The following is a 27,714-nucleotide window of genomic DNA, read 5'->3' as shown; positions in this document are numbered from 1 at the left end:
ATTTCAGCTCAGTCAGCATTGAAAGAGAAAACAGCATCCTGGAAGTTTTGTTTTGAGTACTGAGCATTCAAAGGGGCCTTAGCAATTTCTGTTGAAGGGGACATGGAACCTAATTCCAGCTCTTGGTACCTACTCAGAGTTGCATCCTGCTACATGTACCAGTGCAGATAGATAAGCTGTGTTTAATGGCAGTGTATGTGAGTGTACCATTTACAAGGATAGGGGTGGAAAAGCACTTCAGTTTTGCTTTGATACAGTGTGTAGCTTATCCCTAGAGAGTTTGTTCAGGCAGGATAGGAGGAAAAGGGTAAGCTGAGACAGGAGAAGCTTTCCTAGCACAGAAAGAAAAGAAATCCAGTAGTAAAAATATGCCAATGCATATTTTTTTACATATCCTTCCAGAGACAAAATTTGCTGTGTATTAATAAATGCGCTTATCATTAAAGAATGGAGGAGGTGAGAGCTTCCAGAGAAGGAATAAAGTACCTACTTCAAGGAAAGTATTAAAAACCTGGGAGCAGTAGCCTTCCTTTCTCTTATCTCTGATTTCCAGTAGATATTTTCAAATCTCATTCTGTTGTAGATCAGTTGTTCATAGGTAAATACATATTTTCACACTTATGTCAGTTTCTTTCTTGATTCCTGTTGACAGGGTCCAAAGGAAGCTAGCTCTGCGACATGTTGGATGTGAATGCTGGGACCTCACTGGTCATGCGGTAGAAACATCTGCTGTGCACTAATGTAATGGGCGTGTGACGTTTTAGCCTTGCATTGTATATTTTCTTGTAAATAATATTAAATCTTAAGTTCTAAAAATCTCTTTCTGCTATAAAGACATTAAAATTTAATACCACTTACAAGTAAATAACAGATACCTGTATTTTTATTTTATTTTATTTAGCTGTTATCAGGAAAAGCCAGATTCATTTCCCCAAAGTCTCAGTGGGCAGCAGTGCGGGATGATATAAAATAAGGCTGCTGAGCGCGTACACTTTGCTTAAAGTGCAACTAATGTCATGTTCCTTAAAGGGCGTTTAGAAGAGCAGATAAGGGTTACAGGGTTAGAAAAGAAGACAACGTGAGGCTGTTCTGAATGTTTTCTAAAAATTTATTAGTACAAAAATATGTGGAAGGTTTTTCCAGTAAACCTGTATGTGTTGGCTCAGCCTCCCTGAAAGAAACTGTGCAAGGGAAACAAGCAGGGATTTTTAGCAAGTTTTACTCACAGAACAACACAGATATCTTCATATCTTCAGCATTTCTTGAGATTTTGCTTTTCAGACAGTTCCTCTTTTTTGCCTTCACAAATGGGCCAAAGTAATACAGTATGGATGTTCTTTGCCTGTACAGTTTGCATTAACTGCCTGCATTGCTTTTGTAAACCTTTTCTTTCTGCTTGCTGAGAGAAGGTGTAGCTGTGTTATTTCCCTCTGGGCACGCCAAAGGAGTTTGTTCTCACTTCTTTTTATTTAAACAAACACAACATACCACAACAAAATACCTGACGCGCAGATACAGCTCAAAATCTGATGTGAGTGTACAGCTCAGTCCATATATACAGTCTCTGTTATTTGTTTTATGTTGGTTTGGGGAAGACCATTCTTTAAATTAAGAACTTTAGGAGTCGTATTGACAAGTCAGCACTGCCACCAAGGCTGGCTGTTCATTGTCATCCCTGTTTTAACAGTTTAACTTATGCAACTCTGTAATTAAATCTTTCCATTCTCAGCTCTTGAATTTATGTGAGTAATTGTTAGATCTTAAAATTTAAGCACCCTGTAATTTACCTTGATATGATGCACCTTCTCCATGTAATCTGTGGGCATGGTGAGTTGAAGAGGTGAGTAGCTTGGCTCTTGGAAAAAAAGTGTCATTTGCTTTCCAGAAAATCAAGGTAGGTTTATTTATAATTCTGCACATCCATTTAATAAAGCAGTAAATAATATGGAAGTATGTTGATGTCAGTTCCAGATGGAACTTCACATTTTCATATGAAATATTTCTTCATATTTTTGACTCGATGCTCATCAGCTCGGCACTTACAACTGGGTTTTTAAAGCAGTTTTTGAAGCCAGCTTATGCTGTAAAAAGCCTCATTACTGGGAAACTTCCAAAGGGTGCCCTGCTGCTGCAGGTGTCTTTGTGTACCTGGTGTCCTCTGTGAATGCTGCTGGTACTGGTAACTGTTGGGATTCCTGGGTAGATGTAAAATGGAGCATCTGCCTAGAAAATAACCTTAGATACTTTGTACTTACTGTAGCTACAGTCCCCACACTGATCATATTAATTGGTGAGGTTATATATTTGATTTGTCAAAATTTATCAAAATCAAATCAATTAATAGAAAACATAAGTAAGCTGCTGTGCCTTAAAAAGTAAATTCAATACACTTTTTAAATTGCACATAAATGGATCAATGCTTTTAATGACACTGAGTTAATCCAGCTTCTTTAGGCATTGGTGCAAGTAAGATAATAACTGGAATCAAGCTAGATTTCTGAGATACAAAGCTTAAACCCTGAGCGGAGGTGAAAGAGAAGTATGTGCACCTATAATCTACTTCTAGAAGCTCGTTTACATTACTGGAATCAGATTCTCAATCATCTCACTAAAGCAGCTGGAAGAATTGACAAATTTAAAATATCCCATGTTGGTCAGTGGTTGTTTTGTGATGGAACGTTGATACTTTGCTTCTTGAAACCTCAACCCGAATGGTGGGTCACGACAGTTTGTGTTTGCTCTTTCAAAGTGAGGAAAGCCATGAATTCTGCCCCAGACTCACTTCAAAAACAGTCAGATCATAGACAGTCCTTGCTGACTTCATGCAGAAACCCAAACATTTGTTTTAAGGTTTGAGAAAAGAGAACAGTGCTCTTCTCCCCACCTCAGCACCATCTTGATCCTCCACCTTTCTTCCAAATGTAAACACTTGAGGAAAAAAAAAAATCAGCAATGCCAGAACGTTACAGTGAGCAAAGCAGAAATCAGGGTAAGACTTCCTTGGTTAAAGCTCCCGGAAGAAAACTTTATTCGACCTTCAACTGCTGGGTAAACTCTCTTCATTCTATCAAGGTAACGGGAAACAACCTCGATGTCAGGTTCACCTAAATAAACAAGCAGAAATGATGAGCGTTCTCTGCAGCAGCCAAGCCCCGCACCCAATTTAGAACTGCAGATTTAGCCTTGAAGACTGGTTTTATATTCATGGCCCTCCTAACTCAGGCAGCTTACTGTCAGAACGGTGTAGTGTGGGCAGAGAGTTGGATTTTATGAAGAGATAAAACCACCACTTTGTGTGGCGGCTTGTAGCAGAAAGTTTTGGTGAAGTTGCATTTAACTGGAGAACAAACCTTTCAGCTGACTGGCTTTCTCATTTGCTTCTGTTACAGTGGAAATTTGGGTAGTTCCCACCTCCTTTGGACAGAGTGCTATAGAGCTGGCTTTCTTTTAGGAAGAATACCTGATTTGGGTACTGCTGTGCTGCACACAGAAATTGTCTACAGTTGAAGACCCCCCATGAGTTACTGCAGCCAGCCATCCCCAATGGGCTCTTTCTGGTCCACACTCTTGCACTTCTGAAGTGCAACACATTCTTCTTTGTCATGGTTTTGTGGTGTTGCTGTCAATATTCTACATCATAACATCATGTGCAGTATGGATCATTACTCTTCAAAGTAATTTCCATTTTGCTCCATGGACACTTGGAAAGATGCTGCAGGAACCTTTCAAACTGGTCACCTTTTGCTGCTCCTACTGGATTACTATCTCTGTGAATGTGTTTCTGCATCAGCAGTTATTTACTGAAACCTACAGCCCCCTGTATAAACTGTGGACTGAATATGACTGTAAACATTGCTCCTGCTTGGGAGAATCAACTTTAAGTTGAAACATCCTGACAAACCAAAAAATAGTTTGTGAGAGATGTCCAAAAGGAAGTGGTTATTTGGCAGTACAAACATGTTTAACTAAATCACCAAAAGTACAATCACTTTGGGATCAGAATGTGCCGAGTGAAAGTTCTGTATGATGCAGGTGTGATCCTAGATGATCCTTGAAGAATTTTTTTAGATAGGGCATTCTGGAAAGCACAGAATGCATATAATGAATTTAAATCTCAAATACTTCAAAAGTTTCCCTTTGTCCTAAAAGGTCCCTACATCAACCATATGCATAGTGACCTTTTAGCAGTTTGTGCTACGATAAAGGATCTTAATACAGCACTGGGTAACGCTTCTCTCTGTAGCATGGCTTCTGTCAGCACCCTAAGTGCTGCTGCCTTACAGCATTGCACTGCAGAGCTCATGAGAAGCATGGTGCTGTTAGGGTGTGGGCTGACTCTGGTGGTGCTTGCTTGAGCTTTATGTCCTGGAGTAGCAGAGGTGATCATTCTCTCTGCATACACCTCCAGATTGCAAGTATGAGGTCTGAAGGAAATAGCACCTTTCCATCAAATACATTGTTTACTAATTAGTGCAAATGCAAGGCTGCACACAATACTTACTCTCCACTGTATTTGTTTGTTTGTTTGTTTGTTTCTGTGGTTTACTATGATTCCAGAACTGTGCTCCTAACAGAGCCGAATGGGTGAGGTTCACCTTCTTTGTGGAACTTTCGAACTTGTTGAAACCTTCATGATTTAACTGAAATTTTAAAAGTGCAGTTGCTGTCTGAAATCAAAACTGGCCTTCCAGAGCCATCAGATTAGAAGCAAATTTATCCAATAAAAGCAAAAAAAAATTGACACTTTTGCTCCAGAAAGGTCTTCTAATTCTTAGGATTTGTCTGCTACATTCTCAGAGCCTGTACTTACCTTTGCTGTATGCTAGGTGGTTGTCTCTCAGCATGTGATAGCCGTCTCCACCAAACAGCATGTAGGATGGGAGAGTCACGTTGTATATTTCATCCATCTGCAGTGGGACGTAGGCCGGAACTCTGCAGGCCGTACAAAGCACTTCTATGCTAACGACTCTGTTTCCTGGGGCTCTGGAGAGATCATAGACCACGTGGATACCTGCAGGAAATAAGTTTGAGTGTCACTTTAAGCAGTGCCTGTTGAACACATGGCACTAGAAACAGCATCCTCTATCATTTTGAAGATTCTATACATTCGTTTCTGTGACTGAGAGGTCATGTTGGTTCAAAGGATTTTCTTAGTGCTCAAATCAACTTGTATGCAAGAAAACACATGAATTCGGAGAGTTGCTGAAATACTGCTTCGCCTCACGTGTCTGATCATCTGCTCCCTTCTTACTGTAACTCCAGAAACAAACTGGAAACTGCAAGGTTGAAAATACTGTCTCTGATTGCTGTCAGCATCTGCTTTTTCTTTCCACTGTCTTGTTCAGTTAAGTGACTTTTAAAGCCAGGCAGCCTATTATGGGTAACGAACACTGTCCTGAAGAAAAGAGAGTTAAACCAAGACTGAACGTTGCTGCTCCTACTCACTGTAGGAGAATGAATGGTTCTCACAGTGAGCCCTCGTGCAAAGCCTGGGGAGGCCTAGGCTGTGAGAGCAGCATTACCAAGAATTTGCTGCTCAGGAAGCCACTAACAACCAACCCAAAGCACAGCAGCTCATCTGACCTTGGCTTTCTTCCTCTCTGTATCTTCTGTCCCAAACCCTTTCCAGTGCCACTAGGTATCTTTTCTTCTTTCTTTGTAAGACAGGGCAGTGCTGCTGCCTTACCCTGGCAGTAGGTAATTCACTGGTACAAGCACTTGCCACTTGTGAGATGCGGGTTGTGTCCTTGGTACAAGGCGGTTCTGGATCTGTGTGTGGGGAGAGGCAAGGAAGGAAATTGCTTGGCCTCTGCCCTTGGGCCTGGCTTTTCTGCTACGTAAACAAAGAAATCCACACAACATCGCAGGCAGAGCAGGAATAAACATGCCTGTAACGTAGCATGCATCTGGATAAATATCTATGGAGCTGTGTTTCAAGAAGTGCATATGTTTTTAATATTATCTTTTTGTCTCTAAAATATTTAGAAATTCTCTGAAGCAATTCCATGGCCTACTTGGACTAATTCTAAACATATCCCTAATCATTAGGCAATGGCACAAACTGATTTTGATAAACCAACAATGGGCAGCGACCAGCAGGTAAGTCTGGTGTGGGGTATGAAGTAGGCTGTTGGTGAAGAACTGAAAACAGGAACTTGTCACAGCAGTTACTGCGTTAAAGCTCTATCTGACCATGCCTTCCTGTGGTTAATTAAAGCACTGAACTGCTGCCATTTATGGGTTACTGGAACAGCAGGGAATCCTGTCTCTGCTGAAGAATCATTGATAGCTTATGTGCTGTGGGGCTTGCGCAGCTCAGCTAAAAGGTCTTCAAGATAAATAGTGTCAGTTAGCTGACACAGATGAAGCACGGAGCTGGAGTACGCTTCCCATTTTTAAGGAGGCAATGCAAAGGTCTTTCAAGTGTCAGACAAACAAGACCTGTGGAAAGGAGGGCTCCTTTAGAAAACCAAGGCAAGGAAGGAAGAAAGCATACCTCCAACCTGCAACAGCTCTCCTGTTCCTCTTCCGTACCTGCGCACACTGTGCTCGAAAGCTTCTTTCAGCGTGGAACCTTTCAGTGTTACCAAATCAAAACGGCCTCCAAATGGCAGAACAGACAGCAAATCTTCCATAGTGATGCTACCTGGGGAATGAGACTTTATTTACATTGGTTTAGGGGAAAAAAAGAAAAAAAGAAAGTATACTGTCTTTAACTCTGGCAGTTTTTCCAATTACTTAAGATGAACTCATGTAGCCCTGAAGAAGGATTAAGCTAAAGTGAAAAAATATGTTTGTTTTCAATTTCCATTTATCCGGTATCAGGAAAAAGAAATCTGTAAAATTTCAAGCATTCAGGAAAAAAATAAATAAATAAATAAATAAATCATTTGTTTCATGGCAGACTACAGAAAGCTTCCAGCAACTGTAGCATGTATCTTAACCAATCTCATCTCCTTCTATGATTGGGTGACCAGGCTGGTAGATGAGGGTAAGGCAGTTGATGTAGTCTACCTAGACTTCAGCAAAGCCTTTGACATGGTTTCTCACAGTATCCTCCTGAGGAAACTGGCTGCCTGTGGCCTAGACAGGTATACCCTTCTTTGGGTAAGGAGCTGGCTGGAGGGTCGTGCCCAGAGGGTAGTGGTTAATGGAGTTAAATCCAGCTGACGACCTGTCACAAGTGATGTCCCCCAGGGGTCAGTTCTAGGGCCCATATTGTTTAACACCTTCATTGATGACCTGGATGAGGGAATTGAGTGAAAACTAAGTAAGTTTGCAGATGACACGAAGTTGGGAGGTGGTGTTGATCTGCCCGAGGGTAGGGAGGCCCTCCAAAGGGATCTTGATAGGCTGAATCTCTGGGCTGAGGTTAATGGGATGAGGGTCAACAAGGCCAAGTGTCGGATCCTGCACTTTGGCCACAATAACCCCATGCAGCACTATAGGCTTGGGGTTGAGTGGCTGGATGACTGTGAAGAGGAAAGGGACCTGGGTGCATTGGTTGATGCTCGGCTGAACATGAGCTGGCAGTGTGCTCAGGTAGCCAAGAAGGCCAACAGCATCCTGGCCTGTATAAGAAATAGTGTGGCAGGAGCAGAGAGATGATCATCCCTCTGTGCTCAGCTCTGGTGAGGCTGCATCTCAAGTACTGTGTTCAGTTTTAGGCTCCTCACTACAAAAAAAGACACTGAGGCCCTGGAACGTGTCCAGAGAAGGGCAATAAAATTTGTGAGGGGTCTGGAACACAAGTCTTATGAGGAGCAGCTCAGGGAGCTGGGATTGTTTAGCCTGGAGAAGAGGAGGCTCAGGGGAGACCTCATTTTACAACTTTACAACTTCCTGAGGGGAGGTTGTGATGAGGAGGAGCTTGGCCTCTTTTTCCAGGCAACAGCCAGAACTCGAGGAAATGGCCACAAGTTGTATCAGATGAGGTTTAGGCTGGACATATGAAGGAACTTTTTTTCTCAGAGGGTGGTCAGGCACTGGAATAGCCTGCCCAGGGAAGTGGTGGAGTCACCATCCCTGGCAGTGTTCAAGATGCGTCTGGATAGGGAGCTAGGAGATATGGTTTAGGAGTTTTCTGTAGGTATGGTAAAGGGAGGATGATTGGACTAGATGATCTTATAGGTCCTTTCCAACCTTGTGATTCTATGATTCTATGATTCTTCTGCAGTAGGAGGCGAAGAACAGCCACCAAATTCCTTTGTTCCACAGCACCGATGTGAGAATGACATTATAAAAAGCATAAACAATACTAAAAACTTCTAATGTCGACTTGAGTGCAGTTCACTGTACTAGCAGATAATTTCAGAATGTCCCATCAGAAAAAGCCCGTGCCAAACGCTGTGTTAAGGCTTGCTTAACAACTTGCTTATTTGTTCTTGGAAAGCCGGCGCTCAGTATGTAGCTCTACGTACCATTAGCACTCCGTTCATCGATGGATGCCCGTATCCCACCGCCATTCAGGATGCAGAGTGAAACATGGTTCCATGACTTTCTATCTGGACGTCTGACATTCTCATAAAGCTATCAAAGGAAAATGTTTAAACTGATTTTTAGATTTCGCTTAGTCCAAGCTGTGGATGTTTACGCTCCAAGACTGAAAACAGGTGAAAGGTTTTCTGTCTTCTCCAGTATTACCTTTGTACCAATTGTAAAATACTGATTAAGAGAAACATGGCAAAGCACGTTATTTAGCTTTTTTAAACTTTTAACAAGAAAAATATTTGCCTTTTTCTTTAGGGAAGCCTCAACTTTTCCCATGGTCTGTGTGTATGTAACATTACCAAGGAAAGATAGAAGAACAAAGGATGTTTTGTTTTGTTTTGTTTTGTTTTTTAATTCAAACCATTGTGACAAAGAAGAGAAATGATTCGAGCAAGTTTGGAGAATCAGAAAGTAAATAGAACGATAAACACAGCTGTACACTACAAATATGCAGGGGAGCATACTGAATAATAGAGCTCCTGTTGCACGTTGCAGGGAATTGAGATTTTTCAGCTTCTTTGAGATTGGTTTTTGATTTTTGGAATGCTCTTGGCAAAGAAGTGAGATGTAGAAGAGTGGTGGAATGTGAAACAGGCATGTTAGATCAGACCCAAAAATCTACTTCATGCAGCATCGTGTGTCCAACAGTATCCAAACTCTGACAGAAGCAACTTGCAAGGACGAAATAGAATCTGCTTGAGACATCGTAAGTAGTCAAGAAAACAGAGGTCAGGGATCTACTCTGCTGCATAAGGATGACAAGCCTACAGAATCAGTCATTAGAAATGGTTGAGTAGAAAGGGACAGGGTTAAGAGAAAGGAAACAAGGATAATGGAAGGGACGGACTCATTTCCATAATGGAATGGCTATGGTTATGACTCGTCAGTTGCACAGAGACAACTACAGGAAGGGCATGACAAAAAGCAATAAATATCAAGAAGGGCATGTGGAAGTTGGATAGGAATCAGCATACTTTCTCATTTGAAGAATAATAAAAAGTGGAAAAGATTCAGTGAGGTGTTACAGGGATGACCAAACACACTGAAACGCATCTGATCATGGAATGTTGACATGGGCCAGGACTGCCTGTCCTGGTAAAGGACAATGGAAGGAAAATAAATGACATGCGTAAGATCATGAGTGGTGTGAAAAGAGTGAATAGGGACCAAATGTTCCAGTACAAGGACGGCTCCTTGGCCTCCATCAGGCATCCAGCCAGGGCACAGCAGGCGGGAGATTGGAGAAAGCAAGATATGCAGGTCAGCTGTGAAACGCCCTGCCACCGGATGCTGTGAATGCTGAATGGCAGAAAGGCTCAAGGGGGGGTGGGGCAAGTTGAAAGAGGAGAAGTTCCAGTGGTGAATAGGGAATACAAAGGTGCTTCTTCTGCCCTGGGAGCTCCCTGAGCTGCAAGTTGCTGGGAGCACAGTGGAGTACACAACATCTCCACAGGCTTGTCCATACATACGCTCTGCCCTCACCACCATCCCTCAGCCACTTTTGGAGATGAGATGCTGGGATGGATTTTCCTGGTTTATGCTCTGGTTCATCCACTTCTCTTCTGCATCCCTTCACTAGGTGTTCTGTGACTTCTAACTTGAAGGTGCAGAAAACATTTATTGCTCCAGCTTAGTGCTCACTGTTATTCTCTGAGGCCAAATCCATTCTTGAATTCATAATTCATACTTAATGAGTTGACTTTGCCTGTTGCTGAGTTTTTTTGGTCTGAACTATACCTTCTGATTTAGTAATTGTCCCAGAACAGACATCATGATTATAAATCTGTAATTCCTTAGTACCTAAAAAAATATGTTTAAAATGTGCTCCTACACTCTCTGCTCTCTTAGCCTTGAACGCACAGGCAATTTAGAACAAGAGTTTGTGTGCTGCGGTTAGCAATTCAGTCATTTCCCCTTTGGGTTCCTTCATAGTATTTTGTAAAATACCATCTACATCTGTCAACCTGTTACTCAGATGTCAGGCTCCTGTTGGAGAAGCATCACTGAACTACCTGGACTTCTGTTATGAACAACTGTTTAAACAATCTTTCCATGTTTCTCAATCTCCAGATTTCCCAGTATGACTCTAAATTCTCAAGCCCATGTTTCAGACAGGTCTGTTTTATCCCTTGATACCCCCAAATGCACGGCGCCAGACAGGAGAGCAAATGTAGAACTCATCCTTCAAAGAACGTAAAAGGTAACCCATGTGGATTTATGACGAATGCAGATGATTGACTACAGACATCTACTTCACTGGAATGGAATTTTACATCCCAACTCACTGTGTGTATCAAGAAAGTCCACAGACTTCTGATGGGCAGTGAAATGATTTTCTTTAATCTTAAAGAGTGCCAAAGTATTTGATCACTTTTTTTTTTTTTTTAAATTATTATTTTAATAAATATATAATATTTAGCACAAAGCAAGGTACTGCCGTTTTAGCAGAACTAAATGCAGAATCCCCAGATCTTTCCTTATCTGGAAATCAGCCCATGAACTAAAAATCGTCATAAGGATTAAAATGAAAGCCATCCCATGGACTGGATAAACAGCTTTTGGGAAATACCGAAATGAGAAGTTATTATTAACTGCAGTTTGATTTTGTGGCAGTGCTAGTGGAGATCTGTGGCAATTCTCATTTTCTGGAAACAGTCGCATTGGTAAGCTTTTCTCTCAGGAGCATGCAAAGGAAATGGTGCTACTGTGGGAGAGTAAAACAACCCAAACCAATTGGTTTAAAACTGATAAGAGACTTCTGGTTTGATGTGATGACACACAGTGACACCTGTAGGAGCACAGCAGGGCTCTAGGATAGGGTGCTGGGAGCACTGGGATTTCCCCACTGGTTTGCTAGGGCAAGCCTACTAGCCAGTGCCTGTCCTAAGGCCCTGACCAGGAGTGGGGCAGCCAAAATCACTGGGACAACCAACCCATTGGGCACCTCCCTGGGGACAGGCAGGGCTGTGGGGAGATGGAGCCTGACCCTGTGGCTGGCACTGGGTCCTGAAGCAGGTGGGCAGGGACAGCAAGAGCTAGTGGTACCCTCAGGGCTGGAAAGCGCTCTAAGACTTTCCAGCTCCTGAGTTCTGGCTCTGTTTCACAAAAAGTCCATAAAAGGGCACTGCCAGCACTGGCTGAAACAAAAGCACTGGGCACGCTCACTTGTCAGAGTGAGAATCAGAGCAGCAGTCATGGGCAGCTAAGCTGGCTCTCCCTCTCTCTTAAAACTGCAGCCTTGACAGAACAAACACTTCTCTATCTGTGAATCTATACTCTGAATAAAGTGCTCCCTACTCTACAAAGCGAGATTCACTGCAGCCTTGCCCCTGCCAGGTCTTTCAAAGGAAATAGATGTTACGGGGACAGAAAGCAGCAGAGAGCCCATGCAGTGACAGTTCAGAGACTGGGAGCATTTCATCTGATCACCCCAGACTAATACGTAGATGTGATTGCCACCTGTGGCGGTAGCTTCTTACCATAGCATCACAAAGCAGGTTTCCCATGTTGCATTCTTGGAAACGGCATGCTTCGCTTGTACCGTTCAGATAAACACTGGTTGTTCCGATCTCTTTAGAGTAGTTCCCCAAGCTTTTCTTCCACTTCTCTACTTCTTCTTTAATCTGCTCATCTATGAATTAGCAAAAATAAGTGTAAAATAAGCAGTGCGTGCATTTTCAATGTATACAAATGTATCTGTGCTATGTTTCTTAAATGTTACTCATTCCCTAGAGGCTTTTCGAACAATATGGCTTCCACACTCATTCTGAATGAAGCTCAGGGAGGGAGGTGGCAGAACTGCGCAAACCATTAATTAAGTTACTCTCTCGCCACAGCAAGGCCCTCTTTTCTATTCCACTTACACATATTTTCACCCAGTCCTGCTGCAACTTCTGAACAATGGGATTTCTGGCATCTGCTTTGACAGATGGCAGCTTCTATTCAAGAACTTATAATGTACAAGTGAGCCTGGCCTTTACTTCACAGCATCTCTTCCAACTCCTCCCTCCCCCTCAACCCCCTCTAGAGATAGTTCCTTCCCCTTTAATGCTGTGCTAAAAGGGATACTTGCTCAAGTATCAGTGCCAAGGAATAAACCCATTATAGAAATTAACTCCATACGCACATTTGTGCAAATCTAATTCTATCAGAAAATAAATAGGTACAAGAATGCTTGCATATACAGATACATCATAACTGCTTTATTAGTTTTAAACCATCCGCCTTGTAACTTTGTCAGCAACAGCAACATTTATAATGTTAGGTTAAAATTGTATGCTTATGAAATCAGAGCACCTATCAGTCTCAATTTTTGCTTTTTACTGGCTCCTAAGTGGGAAGATAATGTATCACCTGAGTTCCCACAGAAGGACTCCCTGTGATTTTAAACAGGCAAAGACATGAATTGCATTTGTGTATAGTCAGGGGCCTTTATATCTCACTCTTTAGAAAAGGAAATACAGAGAAAAATGGATACAACAGTGACACAGCCTGAACTCTACACTGAAGTGAGCAGCAAGTGCAGGAAGAAAGCTGAATTCTTCTGCAACGTTGTGTTATGCATTTAACCCAGTAATACGGAATTGTAGTACAGCAGGAAAATTCAAAGTCCACTTACCTTCAGGAACGCTGCTGTCCAGCAGGATAGGATTTCCAACTGCTTCAACTACATTTCCTTTCTTGTCAAATGTAACATTCAAGTAGCCAAGATATTTTCCATACGCATAAGCTTGTACCACTGGCACCTTCCTCCCATCATCTGAGTCAACCATGAAGGGATACGGGCCAGCTGGCTGCTCAGTGGAGGGAGGGGTTCCTGCGCAAAACAACCATGTTAAGAGGGGCTTCAGCTCATGTGCCCTTCAAGGAATTATAAGAATGACATTTCAAGTGCCTCCTATCCTTAATAAAATAAATGGGATATTAAGCAGAACAAATTCACATTTAGTTGTCCAGTTTTGTTAATTCATAAGAGTCGATGTTGTTTTGAGGACTTGGGCTCTAATAACCACCACAGTGTTTTTTAAGTTGTGACAGTGCACTCCTCCAATGACATCATGTGACAGTAGCAACAAAGGCACTTTTCATTCTGATGATCCAAATATAAGCCTCTAAGTAGTGCACATATACCATCCGCTGGCTGAAAAGCCTTCATACTACGTTGCTCTGTACCAGCTAGAAAAAATAAGAATGTGAGTAAAATACAGGGGAAAAAAAAGAGTGTTGAGATAATGCACAGTCAGAATACCTACAAGCAGTTTTGTAACTTATTTTTTATCAACACCCAACTGATTTTTTCTATAACAAACTTAGTGTCCAAAATCTCAGACAGGCTGCAAACCTGTTGCAAAAGAAGATTTCATCGGCATGAGACTTAAGTAGTCATGGATTTAAAACTTACTGCCCTGCAAAGTTTAAAGTGTGTTTAGATGTAAGACTTAGAAACGGATACATTACAGCAAGATATTTCCAGAGCTCTTGGCTCAATCAGAGTAGCCTACTGTGGGTTTAGAAACCATGCAGGGGAGGAAGTGGCAAAGCAAGCCATGTAGCACCTGTCCCAGGGTGCCAGCTGCCTCCCTGTGGCCTTGATGATATACCTGAATAGTATCATACCCTCTGATATTCCAGTCAGCACCTCTACCCCATCACCAGCAGAGACCCAGGTCAGGTGGCTCCGAGAGGTATCGCATGCGTGGTGACAGGTCCTGCTGCACACCCCCCACAGCCTGCTGCTCTTTTCCATCTTCTCCATTCATGGGAATGCTTCCCTCTCACTCTAATGGATGAGAGCTGGGCTGCCTGCAGGCTTGGGCAAGTGTGCGTGTAGAAGGGGGAGTGGAAGGAAAGCACACTCCTGACTTGCACTGCTCACAGCACAGCTGGTTTCCTCTCATTTGTGGTTGTTTATGTAGCATGAAATCCGGGGATGATAAGCATGACAAATGTTCCTTCCAGAACTCTAATGCAAATCATATTCATCTCTAATCCCTCCTCTTCTCAAGGGGGAACGACTGTAACAAATGACAAGCTGAACCAAGTTCACAAGAGAAACATTTTTTTCCTACTTAGAGGAATCCAGGTCCCATCACTATTTGACTTTTATTTTGGGAAGAGTTGAAACAATCCCATGACTAATGAGAACCCCGAAGCATTTATGCATACAGAAGTGGCTTTAGTTTTTTTTTGGAACTGGAAAAGGAACTGGTTTTTACTTTTTCTGTTCTTTGAATGAATGGAGCATTAGCAAGAGAAAGTTACACTTTCTGGTCATTATTTTAGTTTCTATCTATCTATGGCTAATGAGTCTTTGCAAAGGAGTCACCAGTCCACTGTAGAAATCCATGATGAATGCATACATTGAGTACTGTGTTTATCCTTCATTTTACCATCTCCAAAACAGCTTAATAAAACTTCAGGAAAATGCCACCAGTGGGCAGGAGGCTGCAAATGAGAAAACAAACAAACAAACAAACAAACAAGGTCCCTGCAGGACATGCAGCTCAGCGATGGAATGCCCTATGACCAGCTGTTGTGTGGAAAGGCTGTAGAGCTCAAGGGGAGATGGGGCACGTTCAGGGAAGGGAATTTCCGGCAGTGACTGGGAAATACTCAGAAGCTGCTTCAGGCTTGGGAACTCCCTGATCTGCAAGCTGCTAGCAGCACATTTGAGTACAGCCATCTCCACAGACAGGTCTCTGTTACCACGTTATCACCATCATCAAAGGGTAATGGTGAGGTTATGGATAGGTACCAGGTATGAGTATGGCCAGCACTGCTGGCAGAAAACTGTATTTGTGAAAGTCAACTGAGTTTAAAGAGAAGCAGTCAGTTTCAGCTTTGTTTTAGAAAAACTATTTCAGCATGAAGTAAAATACCTGTATAGAGAAATGTGTTTGTGTGTCCTCCAATAACAACATCCACTCCTTTCACCTTTTGGGCAATGTTTTTATCCACAGTAAAGCCAGAGTGACCTAATGCAATTATTTTGTTCACTCCCATAGCTGTAAGTTTGTTCACTTGCACTTGCAATGCTTCAATTTCATCTTCAAAGATTACATCATTTCCTGGGGAAAAAAATAAAAAGAAAGGAGAAAGCAAGAATAACTGTATTTACAAAGCATCAATTAAAGGCTTTTTAACACATTATCATTATATGGGATTCTTTTTTGTACTATTAATGGAAGTTCAAATGGCAGTGGTTCCGTAGTTGCTTCAAGCTCCTCACCTGAAGTTCTGCAGTCTCTCAAGAATATCTGCGTGCTTAGACTAATTCAAGTTTTTGGTAATGGAATGTACTTGCCTATACTAAATAAGTTATAACAGCATTAATAATAATAATAATAATGCCAATTATTTTTATTATTATTTAGCTGGAAAAAGGAAACAAAATGTGTCAGGAAGTGCCTGGCTGTAAATATTTGCACACAGAACTATGAAGCTTCTTTATTCCTGAATTATATTTCTCTGAGATGTTCCCTCTCCACTTGGGTTAAATCTCTCTCTTTTTACTGTACACTCATCTCAATATTTTCCCTTCTTCTGAGGCATTAAGCATCAACTGCTTCAAAGACCTGCCTTGTTAAACAAATGATCTCATCTAACGTGAACCCCTATCAGTAATGCCAAATGACTGCACAGCAAATGAGCTGCTGTCCCAGAATGAGAACATAAAGAACGGAAAGGAGAAAGCTCTTCCAGACTGCAACGTTGGGAAACTCGCAATCTTTCTGAAATGTTTCTGTGCCTGCTGAAATCATTCTAATGTGACAAACAGTTACAAGAACATTAGACGAATAGGGATTTTCATCCTGGTCACAGTGCTTACAGTTGCACAAAAGGACTTCCTATGTAAGAAGATAATTTCTTCAACAGAGTTTTAACAATAGAGTCAACAAACTGTCAGCCTTAACTGTTCAGTGAAGACAACTGAATAACATTTCAACCAATTTCTCATCTACCTAATGTGTCTCCTTCCTGTAGTTTTTTTGATCAAGCGGATTTTAAACGTGCACTTAAAGTCAAAAGATTTACATTATTTCATAACAAATGGAGGAGTGAAACTAATTCTTAATTCAATGCAAAATGTCTCAGGAAATGAGGAGGAAACTGCCACAATAGAAGAGATAAAAGGGGGTTATATAAATTGGTTACCCACCACACCCGCTGAATAGCTCTACGACTGCCAGAGGGAATCTCTGTACTGCACATTTCAGAGCAAATTATGTAGAGCATCCCCACATTTTTTTCTTGAGGAACTCTTCTTAGGATCAAAGAGTCAGAAACTAATTGAGGTTTGGAAGGGCCCTCCAGGGGCCATCAACTCCAAAACCTACTTGGGGCAGGAATTCAAAGCCAGATGAGTCTGCTCAGGTCCTGTCCAAGCAAGCTGAAAATCCACAGCCTCACTGGGCAACCTGCTTCTTGGCTTAGCCACTCTTAGCATGACAAATCTTTTCCTTACATCCTGCCATAATTTCCTGTGGTGCTACTAGAGCCCATTGTCTCTTGTCCCTCCTCTGGACCCTTCTCAGAAAGGTCTTTTTCTGTTTTCTTTCTATTAAGACAATGGAAGACTTGAATTATATCCTTAGCCTTCCTTCTCCAGGCCACCAGCTTCAGCCTCTCTGTGGGCTTGTCTGAAGCTGGGCCTAATGCAGAGCTCTTTGCAGAACACAAAGTCCAAGAAGCGCTCTATGAATATAGGCCCCTCATGTGCTCATCTCACCAAAGAATCATAGAATGGCCTGGGTTGAAAAGGACCACAATGACCATCTAGTTTCAACCCCCCTGCTATGTGCAGGGTCACCAACCACCAGACCAGGCTGCCCAGAGCCACATCCAACCTGGCCTTGAATGCCTCCAGGGATGGGGAATCCACAACCTCCTTGGGCAACCTGTTCCAGTGCGTCACCACCCTCTGTGTGAAAAACTTCTTCTTAATATCTAACCTAAACCACCCCTGTCTCAGTTTAAAACCATTCCCCCTTCTCCTATCTACTATCACTATCCACCTTCATAAAAAGCCATTCCCCCTCCTGCTTATATTCATCCTTCAAGTACTGGAAGGCCACAGTGAGGTCTCCCCAGAGACTTCTTTTTTCCAGGTTAAACAAGCCCAGTTCCCTCAACCTTTCCTCATAGCAGAGGTGCTCCAGCCCTCTGATCATCTTAGTGGCCCTCCTCTGTACCTGCTCCAAGAGCTCCATGTCGTTCCTATATTGGGGGCCCCAGGCCTGGATGCAGTACTGCATATGGGGCCACACAAGAGCTGAGTAGAGGGGGACAATCACCTCCCTCTCCCTGCTGGCCACCCCTTTTTTAATGCAGCCCAGAACACAGTCGGCCTTCTGGGCTGCAAGTGCACACTGCTGGCTCATGTCCAGCTTCTCGTCCACCAAGACCCCCAAGTCCTTCTCTGCAGGGCTGCTCTCAAGGTGTTCTTCCTCCACTTTGTATAAATGCTGGGATTGCCCCAGAACCTTGCACTTACTTGGCCTTGCTGAACCATCTGTGGACCAGCTACAACAGACGTGTGCACCACAGCATAGAGATCAGTTCTGTAGAGAGCAAAGATCTCCAAATGAAGGGCTAGATGTGGACTGTCTGTGACTACAGGCAGTTCCCTGTACCTTCAAAAGGGATTGCTGCTCTGGAAATGCAAGTACTGCTCTCACAGCCTCTCCTTGAGCTAGCCGCGTCACATCACATAGCTTCACATCTCAGCCATTGCATTGCTTCATCAAATTTAGCTGAAAGTGACCAGCAGGTTCAACACTTATACAGCGGGGAACTGCAAGAGTAATTGAATTTCTAATTTCTCTAAGGAATGAGGCAAAAAGCAACGTACTGCCTAGTGCTCCACTGCCCATTGAAAAAAATACATACAATCTCAATTGAAGTACCGTTCTTAACTAAGAGTTTTCTACTGCTTCTGTCAGTATTTCACTTCTCTCTGAAGTTATTAAACTGAGGTGACATCCTCTTCTCCTTTTAGCTGGGCATAGATTTTCAGATAAAATATCCAAACTGAACCGAGGAAATGAACTGGCTGCATGTTAAAAACATTATGCAAGCCAGCCAGAACAAAGTGGATAAATGGAATTTAAAATCACATTTTAGAAAACTGGCCAAGTTGACATTTTAGTAAATATTTTTCTGCCGTTAGGGCTTTTTTGAGTAAGCTACTTTGGGTCTGTACCTTACACAAAAAGACAGTGGATAAAACTAGGTGTATTATTTAACAACAACAAATGGGTATATAGCAGGTAGGTGGCACTTCTCGGGACAGATAAAGATATTAATTATTTGGGGAGTTCACAACATAAAGAACATCTAGAACAAGTCAGGCATTCAGTGAGTTGGTAGCACCATATACGAAAAAATTGACCTTGAGATTATCAGACAGTAGTCTGTCAGCATATCAAGGTACAAACAACACATGCAGGACCCATAAATTGAACTGAGTGCTCCCCATCCCTACGATTTTTCAACAGTAAAATTAACAGTACCTTCAGCAGAGGCTAATTGTTCCTTCAGCATAGCAGCAGTGGGGTTTAAGGACTTCTTAATTTTATTGTGTTTTAGTACGTTCAGCAATTTCAAGTTCCCTGTTATGAAGTCCTGAAAATGTCCTAAGATTGTACAGCATGCCAAAGCACTTACAGTTCAGTCTGAGCAAACTGCACTATCTGAGAGAATCATGTGGAGTTCAGCAAGGGAATGAGTTTAAAATTCACTCCTTACGTTATTCATGGCACTAAGGAATTAGGCTGATACCTATTTTGCCACTGACCCTCCTCTGCCATGATTTTATCAGTCTGAAGGACTGCTACGTCCTAGGTTCTAGTCACCGAGATACACAAACATATTTTGAACTCACAGTTTTCAAAGCTTCCAAACGTTCCTCCACTCACTGAGAAGGCAAAGCAGAAAGCTATAAAAACCCTGATCACTATAAATGGTAGCTGTTAGATTTTGCCCTGCTGTTCACTCACACTGTGGGATATACTTAGCTTAGTGCTTCTGCAACTGCTTATGCAGAGCTAACAAGCTTTCCCTTCTGATACTGTCTTTCCTAGTCGTGGTTGCTGATAAACTGTCTCAGCATATTGAGACATTAAATACAATATTTTTATGTTGCTGGAGATGCATTTAAATGCTGTAAAGAATCAGTCCAACATTATCTGGATTTTCCTCTAGTAGTATTTGAGTACTGCTAGTAGTATTTGAAAGGAAATCAGCCTGGTTACATCCCCACAGAGATCTACTTTATTAACTGTTGAGGAAGAACAACACTGAACAAAATTGGCTGTATGAAGAGTTCTCAAACTCAGCACGACGTCAGATAAGACAGGTACACCCTCATGCACTGGTGAAATTCTACTGCCTACTTACACAAAATACAGATCCGTTTCCCTTTTCATTAGGGGATCAAGCAGACGGGTCCCAAAACAGTATTGAAAAGTAGGAGTCAGATACAGAAGTCTATTCTGACCTCAAACATCCGCTCCTTGATAGTTTAAACAAACAGTGTAAGAATTACATGGCACAAAAGGAGCAGATTAATATTGCAATACATGAATATTCCTTTTCTCGGGAAAGATACGCGTCACTGCTTTAGCTTTAGATTAATTACTGTCCAATGGAAAGAGACGTAATGAAATGAAATACTTTTTTTTTTTCAGTGCAGAAAAATGTATTAAGTCAGTGGTTAGAGCACCTCAGTTCCTTTTAGAATCTACAAAAATCCAGGAAAGAAAGTCAGATTTTCATAGAATGGGACTGAACAGTGAGCAGGCAGTGACTCAGATCTCCTATGGCTGATTCAGATGTTTCCATTCTCTTTTGTTTATATTTATTCATTTCCATTTCTTTTTACTAAAAGCAAAAAAGAAAACAAAACCCCTGAAGTGTTGGAATAAATAGTCAGAAATTGAAAAGCCTCTTCCTCATCAACTCTAATTTTACTCATGAATGAAGCAACTGTGGTAAAAGCTGAATGTGTGTTCCTTCTTTACTCTAATTTCTGGAAATATCTGAGAGGCCAAAAACATCTTGAGCAACTTCTGCTTTAAAAACACAGAAGGACTCCTTGCTTTTTCTGGTTCTAAAGCATGGAGGCATCCATGAGTAAAATTTCAACATAGAGCAGTGTATTTACCTGAACGCACATCACCCTAGAGACAAGTTGTATTCATGACTTAATACTTATTTAAATGGATGAATAGCAATATGAATATGTATATATATAAACCACTCCCCCCCCCGTTTTCCCAATCTCACCGGCCTTCCTGTTATTCTTAGATATTTTGTGATGCAAGATAATTACCAAACCTTCACTAGCTTAAAAACGAGGAAGTTAAAAGTTTCAATCACATGGGGATGTACCAACAAAACAACAAACTTTCAGACTGAGAACATTCATCATCTTTGGGTTCAGACAAATAGGTAAGCAATAAAACAGCATGTATAGACATGTTAAAGAAAACATACCTGGCTGTGAAAGGAAGGAAGTTTCCTTTGTAGTGTAGCCAACGATGCCTATTTTTTCTGAATCAATATGCAGTATTTTAAAAGGGTGAACGTATTTCATCATTTGGTTTCCTAATGGGGTTTTTCCCTTAATGTTTGCACTCAGAATTGTAAAATTAGCATTTCTAAGTAGAGGATCCAATAATCCACGCACACCTTCATCAAACTCGTGGTTGCCCAAAGCCTGTGAAAAGCAGAAGAAAATGTGAGGTACTTCCTACAGTTCAGTATGACTACTCTTATAAATGACATACAAGGTATGTTTGAGAAAGCCAGGTCTGTGTTCTAGGGAAGAATGTCATTTCTTGTCTATCACATTTCTGTTTCCCACGAACAAAGAAATGTTACTTCTTCTGGTTTAGGTTTCTGCTTTTCAGATGTTCTTATATCAGTACAGATGTGAAAGTGAGAATCTAAAATCTAAGTGCTTGTATTCATAATTCATCATTCAGATTGGAACCCAGCAGTTTTACATCCTCTAACTATGACAGGATTAACAATAACCAGCAAGTAAAACATGCATTTTGTGTAAGGAAAAATAAATACTGAAAAAACAGTACAAGCCAATCATAATACATGTTATCTTTAAATAAAACGTACCTTAAGAGCTCGTGCTTGGATTGCTATTTTAAAATATATATTTATTGATATTTAGCAATAATTCTTGAGGCCACACACCTGGGCCTCCATGTTTGGTGCCAGCTAGAAAATCAGTACAGAGGGCAGCTATGCAGAAGCTCAACACACACAAGAACCTTGTATCACCCTGAGGTGTTAGGAAAGGAAAGGATACGTCTATGGAAAGGCAGTGACAGCATAAGTTGGCACCTGTAACAAGATTCCAGGTGGCAACTGAGCAGAGTGTGACAGGGGTGCTGAATTCAGTTAGCCAGCTCTTCTAAACAAAAAGGTGCTCGTGATTTTGTCCTGAAGGTTAAATAGGAAAAGCTGTATTCATAGTCTAAAAAGGCTTATATACCTCCCTGCACCTCCCTGCTCTACAAATCCACATCTTTGTTCCTGTTTTTATTCTCCAAACAGACAATATAAGGGAGGATCCTGAAGCCACAGCAAGCATGGGAGGTCAACATTTGAGCAATGAATTGATAATGTCTTTCTTTAGGGGGAGAAAAGACTCCCAGTCTTTCTGTCTCCCACAGGCAGGGAGTTGCTGGCGTGGTGGGTGCCAGCAAGACTGAGGGAAAATCGGGACATCAGCAAGATCTTCCATATCTTGCATCTGCAACCAACTGCTCCTGCTGATGCTAGTGAGAAGATTGCTACCACCTGAGGGAAGGAGGCAAATGGTTCTCATGCTGCTGCTTCTGTGTTTTTCAAGCAGAACTGAAAACCATCTTGAAGAAAATCGTGACTTCAGAAAATGCAATGATGCATTCTTACTGTATACCATTTATAACCAAATACTGACTGCAATCCAACCTGTGATAAACAAATAAATAAAAAATGAAAATTATTATTATTAATAATAATAGTAAAAGAATCAAATGTATGGAAAATCATTTTGATGTCAACATGTTCTGAAACAATGGTGACAGATTGGTGGAGCATCTCAAAACAGTCGCAAGCCATTTCTTTCTGGCTGGTGCACATACCTTTTGTTCATCCTAAAGTATATGCCAAAACAACTGGTTGCAAATGAAAGAAGAATTGCATGTAACAGCCATTAGCACATGAACAAAAAAAAAACCTCCAAACAACCAAACAAAAAAACCCAACACACTTATGAAATCTTATTTCTCTTGGCTTCGTAGCTTGCAGTTGGATTATTTCTTGTCCATTAGGATAAAAGCTTTGGTCAAAACTTTTCCCATGATGTGGGCAGTTATAAAGTCTCTTGTTCATGAGAAGTCACTGACATCTAATAATACAGTCTTATTTTTGATGTGGCTTTTCCTCTGGGGAGAAGGATGGGCTGCTCATTTGGGGTTCCTTTACCCAACCACTATTATGCATGGAGCTCCTAAGACTTTTTAATCTTAGAGAATAACCCTACAACTAATCTGAATACACTGATCAATACAAAAATGATTCAAGGTGTGGAATACTTCCTCTACGAGGACAGACTGAGAGTACTGGGGTTGTTCAGCCTGTAGAAGGCTCCGTGGAGCTCTGATAGCTGCTGTATCTAAAGGGGGCTGTAAGAAAAAAGAGGACATCATACTTTTAAGCAGTGTCTGTTGTGGTAGGACAAGAGGAAGTGATTTAAAACCGAAAGAGGGGAAATTTAGACCGAGTGTAAGAAAAGGATTTTTTACAATTAAGGATAGTGAAGCACTGGAACAGGTTGCACAGAGGTGTGGTGGTGGATGCCCCATCCCAAGGCTGGACCAGACTCAAAGAAACCTGATCTAGATGTAGCTGTTCATGTCCTTGCAGGGGAGTTGGACTAGATGGCCTTTAGAGGTCTTTTCCAACTCAAACACTTCTATGATTCTGTGACAATGGGGAATAAACAGAAAGATGCAGGCATACAGCATGTGCTCATACAACCCCCCTCTCTCAAGAACCAAAGCTGGAAATTCAAATTAACATATGGACGCAACTTAAAAGTAAAACTAGAATGCTTCTCTCACCCCTCCAGTTACCGCCTCTGTGGTACTTCATATGGATTTCAGTGTTGTTCACACCAAAAAGGAAAGCTAGCGGCAAGAGGATTTGAAACACAATACTTAGCTAAACAGGAGAAAATAGGCTTGTAGTGATAGTAGGCACAAAGGAGAAAATGAGAAACCTAAGAAAATAACCAAGTTTGTCTCACTTGCGGAACAAACCTGATAGTGCTGCCAAGCTGCCCCAAACACTCCCTTGGCTCTCCTGCCCTCATCCTGCAACGATTTCTGTGACTCATGTTCCCCTCATCCTGTTTGCAATCCTACTTTGGTATCTCAGCTTCCAACCACTTTGGTAAGCTACGCCCCTTCTGCCAAGGCTGTGACTTCTCAAATTCTACTTACAGAAGCACTGGCTCACCTTCCTGCAGCACGGCTCTGACCTCACTCCCTGTGCAAGTGGCTGATTGCTTCACCTGAAGCATTAGCATTCAGTGCAAGCCTTTGGATACGCACTATGGTTCAGATTTTTGTTTTCTTTTTTAAACTTTTATTCTGATGAAAAAGCTAATGAGATGTCCTAACTGAACTGCCAATGCTTCCCACATTACGTCTTCCTAACACTGGGAACTAGCTCAATATTCTTGATTTAGCCTAAAGGAACTTCTGATACAAGCACTTAGAGAACTCCAGTTTTGTCCATTGGCCAGTCAAATCAGCAACTACTAAGGGTGGAAAAGGGCAGCCAGCAGCAAGATTTGAGAAGGAAGGTGGTAAAATATATCTTGAGTATCGTCCTCCTGTGCTCCAGAACCCCAAAGCGTTTCCCAGTTCTGCAGGCACAAATTCTTCCCCATTATCACTGAGCGGAAACCCCGTGGCAATGTTAGTTTTAAGATTAAACAGTTCGGGAGGCCAAGCCAACAACGAGCAGCATCCCTCACAGCACTGCCTGTCTGGTTATGAGGTGTGGCAGGAGAGTGAATGAGACAACGTTTCCCCTTCTGGAGATGGGAAAGGGAAACACACTCCGCAGAAATCAAGATAAAGACAGAAGATGCATTTTGCTCAGAGCAAGATTTTCCTCTCAAGCTGTCAGCTCTGATCAAATAACTACACACTCCCAAACTTAACCTCCATCCCTTTCCTCTTTTCTGGTGTTGTACACGAGCAGAACAAATCACGGTAATTCTTTATCATTCTGAGAGGAGAGGTTTAAGGACAAGGGTTGATCATGACCACCCAGCTTCGTCCCAGATCCTCAGCCTTCCCGATCGCGCTCAGAGGAGGCAGACTGGAGGTGCAGTGTCGGCTTCCTCAGGTGCGGTGACGGTCCCCACGCTACCTACATCCCGCTGCAGCCGGAGCCGCTACACACCGGACTCCTACGTCCCTCACAACCCTCGAACTGCCAGGACTAGACAAGAGCAGGAGTGTTCCGACTAACACCCCAAATCCGAACTCTTCGAAGCAGCGCTGCCACTATGTGCCCTTCGTCCCTGCCCGCCGGACCAGACACAGCCGGGCTGCCAGCCCCCAGCACGCACAGCCAGGTGTAACCCCTCGGGCGTGCGCTTCTCGACCCATCAAGCCGGTCGCCGCGTTTCCTGTCGTTTTCACAGAGCCCCTCTCCACCAGAGCCCCTCCAGCCCGCTCTCCCCAAGCCTCTGCCGACAGTGGCTCTTTAGAAGCATCCCATCCTCTCCGCAGCCTCGGCACAGGCTCCGTTCCTTGGCTGCCAGCTGACGCCTTTACCCAACGGGATATCCTTCACCCAGCTCAGCACTTCACTTGCCATTCCTTACGCCCCCGAGATTCGCAGCCCCTCCGCTGCAATGCTCCGCAGAAACGAGCGAGGCAGGCACACACCCAGCCCCCGGGGGAGCGGGGGAAGCTCCGCACCGCTCCTCTTTACCATGGCATCGTAACGCAGGAGGTTCATGAAGCGTACAGCCTCCCGACCCTTGAAGTGGGAGAACCACACGGTGCCCTGGTACTGGTCCCCGGCGTCCAGGAGCAGTACGTTGCGCTGCGCCTCTCGTACCGCCGCCACCCGCGCCGCCCTCCGCGCCACGCCACCGAAGCAGCCCCGCGGACCCTCCGCGCAGCCCAGCGCCTCCACGTGCGCGTGGACATCGTTGGTGTGCAGCAGCGTGAGCCGCAGCCCCGCCGCCGAGCTCAGCCACAGCCACAGGCAGAGCGCGGCCGAGCCGTGCGCCATACCGCGGGCACCGCGCCGCTCCGCGCCGCCGGGAGGAGGCGGGGCTGGAGCGGCTCCGCGTGGCTCCGCGGGGATGGACGTGCGGGGTTGAGAGCGGAGGAGAAAATCAGGTGGCGGCGAGGGGACAAACTCCAGCGTTCGCAGGAATCCTTGGTGAATGTTTAGTGCGCCTCAAGGAGTTTCTCCGGCTTAGATGAAAGTGTTTGTTTTCCAGCGTTCCGCCCAGCCTTTCCCCTCCTCTTTCCCCGGTGATGCTTAAAATAAAGCATGTTGTTTCAGCCTGAGAATGACTTTGAGAGTTGACTTAATTACAGCTTTCGTGTTTTCAGCGTAGGCTCACCAACTGCTTTCTGTGACTATTTCGGCGGTGAAACACCGAGCTTACGGTTGTGGCTTGGCATACGCTTGCTGACGGGAAGAAAAATGACACGGATGCCTTAAATAAGCAGCTTGTAGGGAGCCGTGTGGGGTAATCACCGTTTGGGTAAGTCAGAGCTGCCTATGCCCCCCACCTGCCCCTTTAAGTTGCGTGTCCACAACACAGTAGATGATGACCAAATCAGCTGGAGAAAGTTATCTTCCGCTATGGTTCCCTGCATCCTTTGGACAATCTCACACTGCAAGCAGCGACTGACTGGTCGATTTTTCCCTTAAAGAAGTATCCCCACCACACGGAGAAGTGTCAGTTTCCGCAGCACTGCGGCGGCTGTGTGAGGCACTGTCTCCTTGCTGCCGGCTGATGTCACGCTGAGGTTTCCTGGGTACCCAAAGTCCACGGCATGGAATCTGGACTCATTTGGTCTGTTTGTTTCCTCAGATGGCTGGAAAGTAAATGAACCCGTATTTTCTTCTATGGTGACTGTGATCCACTGCCCCTGTGCTCCCATACATGACTTGAATTAAAATAGCTGTGGTATCTTCTCATTTCCTTGGATGACTGTGCTGTGCGGTACCTATCCTGTCTCTGGGAAGTCCCCAGTGGCAAAATTTTGCATGGCACTTCCTTTCCTCCTTTCCATGTCCCCTCCACTACCTCATGAAAACAGCCTGGCTGGGATCCGGATTGAAGCCAAGGCACATACATGTACACACACATGCCTACGTGTGCTCTAGTTCAGCTAGACTTTCACTGAGGCCAATGGAAACTTGGTTAGGACAGTCAGTGGAACTTGGAGAGTGACTCAGTCATCCCAGAGCAGACACAAGAGCTGTGTGTGATTCATTACCTAAACTAAGGTGCTGGCTGGTGATCTCCAGGTGTCCCTCTAGAAAAGATGATTTCCTGCAAGTCTTTGATCCTACCTGCCGGCCTCATGCATCTTGCTCAGATGTCTTTGGGCAACTGAGTGCCTCCTGCCATGGCTGCTCTGCTGTGCTGCTCCCTAGGGCACATTATTCCCTGTAGTGACTAGATCCCTACTGACTTTATGAGAATTTAAACCATTCATCACAGGTAGCGAACACCTGTTCTAAAGTCAGTCATGATCCTTCATCCTGATCCAGCAGCCCTGCTCTGAAACTGCTAGCCCAAATAGCAACACCAGCATTGTCAAATACCCACAAACTGCCAGGAAATCAGCTGTGTTGACAATAAAGACAACCCTGGCCAGCCACTTTCTTTCTGAAAGCCTTGTATCCTTGTGTGCACCTACCACCTTTAAGCTTGCTGACACCTCTCTGACCTTATTGTCTTTCCTTGCCAATCATAGTTCACAGCCATGCCATTTCTAAACAAGTCCTGGCCCTGCCCTCCACAGCTCTGTGCAAACATGAGAGCACTGCAAAAAGTTCAAAAGGAAGCAAAATGTACTTGCACACACAATACTGCTTTTTTACTTGTACAGCGCAGTCCGGCCTTAAATTCTACGGACCGCTTTCACTTCTGGAACAGGAGTTCTT

General features: G+C 43.2%; 2 protein-coding genes across 4 annotated transcripts in view; one reads left to right on the top strand and one right to left on the bottom strand.

The window, feature by feature from the left end:
• SNX14 (sorting nexin 14) overlaps nt 1-3,517 on the top strand; it is a 51,881-nt gene extending 48,364 nt beyond the window's left edge. For 2 of the 3 annotated variants that reach the window (XM_072330859.1, XM_072330858.1), the window contains one exon: nt 653-1,728. In XM_072330859.1, coding sequence (XP_072186960.1) covers nt 653-691 — 39 coding nt within the window. In that variant the 3' untranslated portion in view covers nt 692-1,728. Of the gene's footprint in view, nt 1-652; nt 1,729-3,389 lie in introns of those variants that run through there. The other variant, XR_011902999.1, reaches the window with a different exon arrangement.
• Nucleotides 1,714-25,938, bottom strand: NT5E (5'-nucleotidase ecto). The gene is made up of 9 exons (XM_072330861.1): nt 25,510-25,938; nt 20,986-21,208; nt 15,369-15,557; nt 13,109-13,306; nt 11,970-12,121; nt 8,421-8,529; nt 6,497-6,646; nt 4,811-5,011; nt 1,714-3,104 (listed from the first exon to the last, which is right to left on the bottom strand). Exons 1-9 carry the CDS (start codon nt 25,813-25,815, stop codon nt 2,947-2,949), a joined length of 1,686 nt encoding a protein of 561 aa, XP_072186962.1. The 5' UTR covers nt 25,816-25,938; the 3' UTR covers nt 1,714-2,946.
• Between the last annotated feature and the right edge of the window lie 1,776 nt (nt 25,939-27,714).

This window comes from Excalfactoria chinensis, chromosome 3, assembly GCF_039878825.1.
Source record: "Excalfactoria chinensis isolate bCotChi1 chromosome 3, bCotChi1.hap2, whole genome shotgun sequence".
Taxonomy (NCBI): Eukaryota; Metazoa; Chordata; class Aves; order Galliformes; family Phasianidae; genus Excalfactoria; species Excalfactoria chinensis.
This window is presented reverse-complemented; position numbering and strand designations above follow the sequence as displayed.